This window comes from Protobothrops mucrosquamatus, unplaced genomic scaffold (genome assembly GCF_001527695.2).
Source record: "Protobothrops mucrosquamatus isolate PMUCROS unplaced genomic scaffold, P.Mucros_1.0 scaffold286, whole genome shotgun sequence".
In the NCBI taxonomy this organism is placed as follows: domain Eukaryota; kingdom Metazoa; phylum Chordata; class Lepidosauria; order Squamata; family Viperidae; genus Protobothrops; species Protobothrops mucrosquamatus.
The window spans coordinates 1-8,063 of record NW_015386630.1 but is presented as its reverse complement, the minus strand read 5'-3'; the positions used below and the strand labels follow the sequence as shown (position 1 = coordinate 8,063).

Below are 8,063 nucleotides of genomic sequence, written 5' to 3'. Positions count from 1 at the left end.
AGGTATAACATGGCAACAGCCCAGCAAGAGCACTTCATTGGTTAATCTACTCACCAATGCTTAAGGATAGAAAGTAAGAGGCCAGAAAGAGGGAAAAGTGGGCCATAGCACCGTTGTTGATCCGAGCTGTTATCAGACAAGCAAGGTCACACAGAGCTACGCACTTTCACATCGCTATGGAGATGTGAGAGGAGAAGTTTAGATGCAGAGAGGAGGGGCACATGTCAGAAGGGACAGTTTTCCATCACCACCTTTATCTGTCTCTCACCTCCACATTCTGTAAAGACAAGTCTTCCTAATTTCTGCAGCATTAGAAAAATGAAACCAAATTCCCATGTGATGCCAGTGTTTTCCCCATTACAGTTGTTCTAAGTCTAAGATGAATATTAGCAATTAAGCTGCCTTTTTATATCCTGTTTGTAGGAGACAAAATCGCATACGCTTACTTATACATTTTCTACTTCAGCTGATATGATATCTTCATATCAGTCATGATTAAATTTACATTCTGACTTATAAATGTCAAACAACAAAAAGGCTAATTAATGCAAGTCAAATGAGTTAAATCAGTTAGCAATGACACCTTAACAAAAAAGGATACATTTTTGCATTTTTCTAAATGCTGGAAGAGTGGGCCAAATATACCTTGCTTGGTAGAGAGCATTCCATATTCTGGACAAGACCCTCTCCTACCAGTATGTCCACAATACCACTGAGCTTCTGATAATGGGATATAATTAAAATGGTCCCTAAAAATTGGGCAGATTTGTAGTAGGAGAGGCAGTCTTAAGCCATTTAGGGCTTTAGAGAACTAACTTGTGTAGGTTTCCAGTATAACAATTCTAGCTTAAATTTATAACTTTTGGGACTAGTTTCTCTAACTAGATTGTTGCTTCTCTGCATAGGAGCAGCAGGATAGATTTCCACTGGAGAAAATTATAAAGGTAGCAGAAACGGAACGTGAATTTGGCAATTACCTCTTCCGTCAGACACGTTTCATGGATGCCAAGGAGAGGTACAAGCGGGTAAGTAACATTCGTGGAATACGGGAATGAATCACAAATTACTCCTAGAAATTTAAAATAGAAGTATATAGTATATCCTACACAAAAATCTTCTCTTCCTATTCACGCCAAAATGTGAACATTTTTAAGCCTATGCAGTCCTAGGCTGCATCAACAGAGGGATTGCATCAAGATCACAAGAAGTGATAGTACCGCTCTACCCAGCATAAGTGAGGTCACATTTGGAATACTGTGTTCTGGTTGCCATGATACAAAAAAGATACTGAGATTCTAGAAAGAGTGCAGAGAATAGCAACAAAGATGATAAGGGGTGTCAAACTGCCGGCCAGCAGGCCGGACGCATCATCGGGAAACCACGCCCATCCCATTGCCGGCAATGGCAAAACTCCGATACGTTGCGCAACGTCACGTGACGTCGCGAGTTTGACATGTCTGGTCTAGAGGCTAAACCGTATGATGAAACAGTTAAGGGAACTAGTTATGTCTAACCTAACCCCCCCCCCCAAAAAAAAAGGATTAGGAGTAACATGATAGTTGTCTTCCAGTAGTTGAGGGGCAGTCACAGGGAGGAGGGGGTTGACTTATTATCCAAAGCACCTTTGGGTAGGACTTGAATCAATGGGTGGAAGCTTGTTAAAGAGAGATCCAATCTGGAACTAAGTAGAAGTTTCCTGACAATAAGAACAATTAAATAGTGGAACAGCTTGCCTCCCAGAGTTATGTGTGCTCCATTGCTGAAGGTCTTCAAGAAAAGATTGGACAGTGATTTGTCTAGGATACAATAAGGTCTCCTGCTTTGAGCTGGGGGGGATGGGTGGGCTAGAAGACCTCCAAGGTTGCTTCTAGCCCTATGATTCTATATATGTAAGCTCTAGAAAATGCTGTTTTCTGGAAGTTCTAATTAAAAACATCAGATTTTATATATGCTATCTTGCAGTTAGTATGGTTCTATCATAGTCTTTTAAAAATACAAAGCTATGTGAAAAAGTCACAATTGATTGGAATCATCATTTATTAAATGTTGGTAACCTTGACCAGAATTTGAAAAGAATGATTTTTGTTTGACCACTTGTGAATTTTCTGAAGTCTTTTTCCCAAAGTTAGTAAGATTGGGGGACAGCTACACAGAAGAAACAAGAAAATTATCATTTAAAAGAGCCTGTGTGGTATAGAGTTAAGATGGTTGAAGAAACCCAGGCTCTAGTGCTAGTGTAGAAGCCCAGTGGGTGATTGGACCATTCATTCTTTCTCGGCCCAACCAGCCTGAAGGAGTGGTTGTGAGAAAAAAAAGTGCGGTCCTCTTGGGGTCCTTAATAGAAGGTAGGATAAAACCTTTAATAAATAATACATAAACATTTATTTGAATTGTCTCCCAAGTCAGCATCCATACAACCCAACACATACGGCAGTCAGTACATTTGTCTAACGGGAGCATTTCTAGCAATTCTCTATCACAGATCTTTTTGCTGATGTAAGCTTATTGTTTTATTTCTATTCACCAGGCTTTTTCAGTACTCAATCGTATATGTGCCAAAGAGACTGGAAAAGACAAAGTTGATGCTGCCAGGCTTCTGGTCTTCCTGAACTTATCTTTTGTTTGCTTGAAGTTGGAGCGTCCAGATCGAGCCCTAGTCTATGGCGAAAAAGCCTTAGAGCTAGATAAAAAGAATGCTAAAGCCCTCTTCAGATGTGGCCAGGTAAGGAGGTTGGTTTTTTTTTCCATTTTGTACTAGCTGTACCCGGCCACGCATTGCTGGTTAAATGGAAAAGAAAGAAAAGAGAAAGCGCACGTTTCTAATATGTTTAATTTCACAATGCTTGTGGGTATACAGTATTTTTTGTTGTTCCATTGTCTGTGCAGATATTACGTCCAACAGATGGCGCTGTTTTTCAAAAACATGTTTTTACCTGTCACAGGTGTGACATCTATATAATAGTAGATATATAAAAACACGTGCGTATTCGAATGCAACGTTGTGTCAAAATTTCAAAGCAATTGGTGAAGAACTTTTGGAGATTTAAGATTTTGAACAAACGAACATTTACATTTTTATTTATATAGATATCTGGCAGAATTCTTGAGAGTTTTTTTAATAAGTCAGACTAGCTTTCCTTCCTGCTAGGAAATTGTTAGGGCAGGTTTGAGTAATGGAAACCAAGAACTAAGAGTGTATTAAAATGTTTCAGCTTCTTCCAGCATCATCTTACATAATTACTTGGTGTTTCATATTGTAAATTTCATATTGTAAATTGACTAAAGACCACTGAAATTGGCACAACAATCCTCATTTTAGGATGTGGGTGTGAAAAGTTTCCCAAGTTTATTCACCATGAGATAATTAGACAGTGTCTGTGAATTTCATCAATATATGAAGAGATTTAAAGTAAATAATTTTAACAGTAAAACAATTTTACGGAGAATCTGCTTTACTCTTTACAGATTACATTCTAGTATGTGATGTCTAATTATTTCTGCTTTGCTTTTCTTATACAGAAATCTCACTTTGGAAATTATGTTAATATTTTTGCTTTTCTGTTTCTAATCTAGTGAACATCTGTTGACAGAAAGCCAAACAAAAGTAGTTAAGCAATGATTTAAATTACATATCTAATCCACAGTTTATTAAAACAATTCTTACTTAAATACAATTTCTGGGAATGCACAACCAGTTAAACCGTGACCCATGATTTACAAACCACAATAACTAGATTTACACAATATTAAACCCATCTTTTAAAAATGGGTACTAATGTGGAGACCATGGATGCTTAGTGACTGCAGATCTCTGCTTTGCTTGTAAATATATCCAATTTGACATAAACAATTTGACTTTGATTTGATTGTCTCGCTATGTACTATTTTATGATAAGTTCCCCCTCCCCACACTGTATAGCCCTCATTCTTTATGTGTCTGCAACATGCTCTCAAAACTGATGTGTCCATTGTATGAACCTATCATTATGTGCAAGACTTCTAGATTACAATCAATAAGGCAGAATTGCAAAGAATTTCAGCTTGCTGTATGAACCTGGCCAAAAAAATAAATCCTTTACCTTGTTTTACTCTTCAAGGGAAGTGATCAAACTGCAATTGCAATTTATGTACATTCTGTATTCTTAATTTCCAGGCATGCCTTTATTTGACAGAGTATGAGAGAGCCCGAGAGTTTCTGGTAAGAGCTCAGAAAGAACAGCCCTTCAACCAAGATATTAACAAAGAATTGAAAAAGCTGGCCAGGTGATAGAGCACTTACTTGACTGCTATATTTTTTTAATAAATTAGCTGAAGTGGAAACTCATTCACTTACCACTTAGATTCATGGTAATGGTTCAAATGTATTCCTTGTAAGCTATTCAATCCTCAGTATTCTTCTAATGATTAAAAGTATATTGGACTGAATAAGTGAGCATACCAAATAGGCAGAAATAGCATTAGTTTGCTACAAAGTACAGGTGATCCTCAACTTGCAACCATAAGTGAGCTCAGAGTTGTAGTTGTAATTGTGGCAATTGTTAAAAAAAGTCACTATGTAACCATACCCGATTTTATGTCCTTTTTGTGGTGGTTGTGAAGCAAACACTTTATTAGCATGGACATTTTTGCTGGAAACCAGGAAAAAAAAGCTGAAAATTATAGTCACAAAACAGGTCCTGCAAATGACCGTAAATGTGAGCCGGTTGCTGAGCACCTAAAATGTGATCACATGACTGCAGAGAGATGTGTGGCGATCGGAACTTTGAATCCCAGGTCATAAGCAGCTCTAGGGTGGTTCATCATAATTTCAAATGGTCATTAAGTGACCAGTTATTAAGTGAGGACTTCTTGTAGGTTAAATCTCTTCAGATGGTGAAGCCCATTGAAACATTGATCAAACGCCAATAAAAATCTGTTTCACTTATCCAGAGTTTGGAAACACTTCTCTTAGGACCGTGGTGGCGAACCTGTGGCACGCAGAGCCCTCTCTGTGGGCACGCATGCCATTGCCCCAGTCCTAGGCCTTCAGCTGAGTTTTATAAAACCTTTTCACTTTAGGCCTCTGCCCCCGTGTGCAAAAAAAAAAAAGGTTCAATCAATCAATTTCAACTTCTCGCAGGAAAAAAAAAGATCTCGCAAAGTTGGAATTGATTGATTGAACTTTTTAGTCCCACCCAGTCTGCCGTTACCACCGCAGCCAGGCCCACCCAATGGGCCACGCCCACCCGGCACCCGACGATACATAAGTGGTTTTGGGTTGCAGTTTGGGCATTCGGTCTCTAAAAGGTTCGCCATCACTGTTTTACGATATGGGAAAGTTCCCCCATCCCTCTGAAGCTCCTTGCTTGTTTCTTTAGATGATTTCCCGCTCTGTTCTTTGCTAAGTTCACTTGGTTTTTCTGGATAACATAGCTGGAAAAATGCCTTTATTTGGGCAGACTAAAATGCATTTTCCCCTTATGCTAGACAGGACACTTTAATACTAACTATCTTTATAGCCTTTCAACAGAAGGCTAGAAGGAGAATTTCATTGGTTCTTTCAGCTAAAGGCTTTTGCAAACCTACTCACAAGAGAACAGGCACGGTTTTGGTTGGCTTTTAGCACAACTGGCTTCTTTGTTTAGCAAATATTTTGCTTCTGCTTTACAAACATAGAGAGTCTTCTGGAATTTCATGCTTAAAGGGTCATTTATCAAATGGTCATTTTATTGGCCACTGGAAATGTATTAATACAGTTTAAATGATGCACAACATATTCAGCTGTTAAATTATTAAATTAATTTTGTTATAAATAAAAATAATATAAATGAGAATAGAGCTATTAAATTTCATTAAATGATGTTCATTATATTCAGCTGGAGACCTCTCTTGTGGCTCCTGATGAATATTGCACTAAAATCAGTCTGATTTTAAGGCTCATTAAACTAAGTGCAAAACCCAGTTCTTGATGTTATTAGCCACACTCACACAGTTCTCTAGTTCTAGAGTAAACAGTTGCATGTTTAGACTCTGTTTCAAAATGTCTGCTTTTTAAAAACAAACTGATGGCACTCCAGTGCTGAAACAATTTGCTTTAACTTGCAGCTGTTACAGAGATTACATGGTGAAAGAGAAGGAGATGTGCTGTAAGATGTTTGCCTCACTGAATTCTCATTCATCAAAAACAAACTTGGAAGGTAATAGGATTGCTTGGAGAGTTGGAGGTACTGGTCTTTATGTGATTCTGGATTGCATCTTGAAGATTTACTCTCTCTTATGCATACACATATCTGTTTATGCATGACAATTGCATAGATCAGACAGTGCCTTGCACCTTGACAAGAGCATGCCATTCATTTATTCTGCAGTTAGTCAACGAATAGAATAGAATAGAATAGAAGCTGGAAGGGACCTTGGAGGTCTTCTAGTCCAGCCCCCTGCTCAAGCAGGAGAACCTATACCATTTCAGACAAGTGACTGTCTTGTCTCTTCTTAAAAACCTCCAGTGATGGAGCGCCCACGATTTCTGAAGGCAAGCTGTTCCACTGGTTAATTGTCCTCACTGTTAGGAACTTTCTCCTTAATTCCAAGTTGCTTCTCTCTTTGATTAGTTTCCAACCATTGTTTCTTGTCCTGCCCTCTGGTGCTTTGGGGAATAGTTGGACGCCCTCTACTTTGTGACAGCCCCTCAAATACTGGAATACTGCTATCGTATCACCCCTATTTCTTCTTCTTTTTAGATTAGCCAAACCCAAGTCCTGCAGCCATTCTTCATATGTTTTAGTCTCCAGGTTTGATCATCTTAGTTGCTCTTCTCTGAATTTTTTCCAAGGTATCAACATCTTTTTTGTAGTATGGTGACCAAAATTGGTTGCAGTGTTCCAGGTGTGGTTTCACTAGGGTTTTATAAAGCGGTACTAATACTTCACGTGATCTTGGTTCTATGCCTCTGTTTATACAACCCAGGATTGTATTAGCTTTTTTGGCTGCTGCTGCACATTGCTGGCTCGTGGTCAAGTGATCGTCCACTAGGACTCCAAGGTCCCTCTCACAATTACTGTTTTTGAGACAGGTCTCACCTAATCTGTACTTAGACTTAAATGTTGCTTTGCTATCAAATCCCCATCACACCCACCTGTCATTCTATTTAAATGGCCGAAGTGTTAATCACCTTTGCATAAGAATCAAACAGTGTTTTCATTTTTTATAGTTTCTTTAACTATCTGGAATAATTGGCAGCTGTCTATTCTTGCTAGATAGTAATATTAGCCATGGCTATTTCCATAGTTTACTATAACTAAATCCCATTATAGACTAAGCATGTAGACTAGGTTAGGCCTATTGGTCAGTCACTGACCTTAGTTTGAAAATGTTGATTATTTTAACTGTTTGTGACAGTTTAAGCAATAATGCTAACACCTAAATTCTCTATTTGGAATTTGTTAAATGAAAGTAGATTTGGAGAGAAGGCAAGATAGCGCTAACCTTTTTTATTCAGAGGTTTGATATCTAAGTAAAGTAATGGTGTTTAGGATTTGAGCTTGACTCCTAGTAATTCTGTGAAAACCAGTTCATCCGTACTCTGGAAATCCTTTTTGATTGTAATTGCTGGGTGGGAATGAACAAGACGAATTGATCAAATGATTCTCAGGACAGCTGCAGGGCTTCTTCTTCTGTGCTTCTTTCTTTTTAATCAGTTAAGTGTAAAGAAGTCTTTAAATTTGAACCATTCGTATGAAATGACAAGATTTCAATACTGAACCTCAACATTGTTGTAGAGGTTTCTTATCTGCGTACCAGCACACATTTCGGAGATGAAAATTGGAAGGTCATACACTGCAGCTTTTAAAAAAAAATTGAGATGGCAAATGCTACATGTGGTTTTATACCAAATATGCAACAATGCATTTGGTTTGCATTTCTCAGATATTTTGAAAACCGGCATCCAGCTAAAGAATTGTGAACAAATTAGTGCTAAGTAGACTAAGGATAAATTGAACTTGATCTCAGGGACAAAACAAAACAGTATTTGAGGGAAGACTGTAGTCCAGGGGTCTTCAAACGTGGCAACTTTAAGACTTGTG

At 38.2% G+C, this 8,063-nt stretch overlaps 1 protein-coding gene across 1 annotated transcript in view; it reads left to right on the top strand.

The window, feature by feature from the left end:
• The window catches only part of FKBP6 (FKBP prolyl isomerase 6), a gene marked incomplete at its 3' end in the record, with an annotated part of 13,493 nt that extends 7,317 nt beyond the window's left edge, over positions 1–6,176 (top strand). Inside the window, 4 exon segments of the mRNA XM_015814837.2 lie at positions 906–1,025; positions 2,528–2,722; positions 4,154–4,263; positions 6,085–6,176. Coding sequence (XP_015670323.2) covers positions 906–1,025; positions 2,528–2,722; positions 4,154–4,263; positions 6,085–6,176 — 517 coding nt within the window.
• Positions 6,177–8,063: the final 1,887 nt, after the last annotated feature.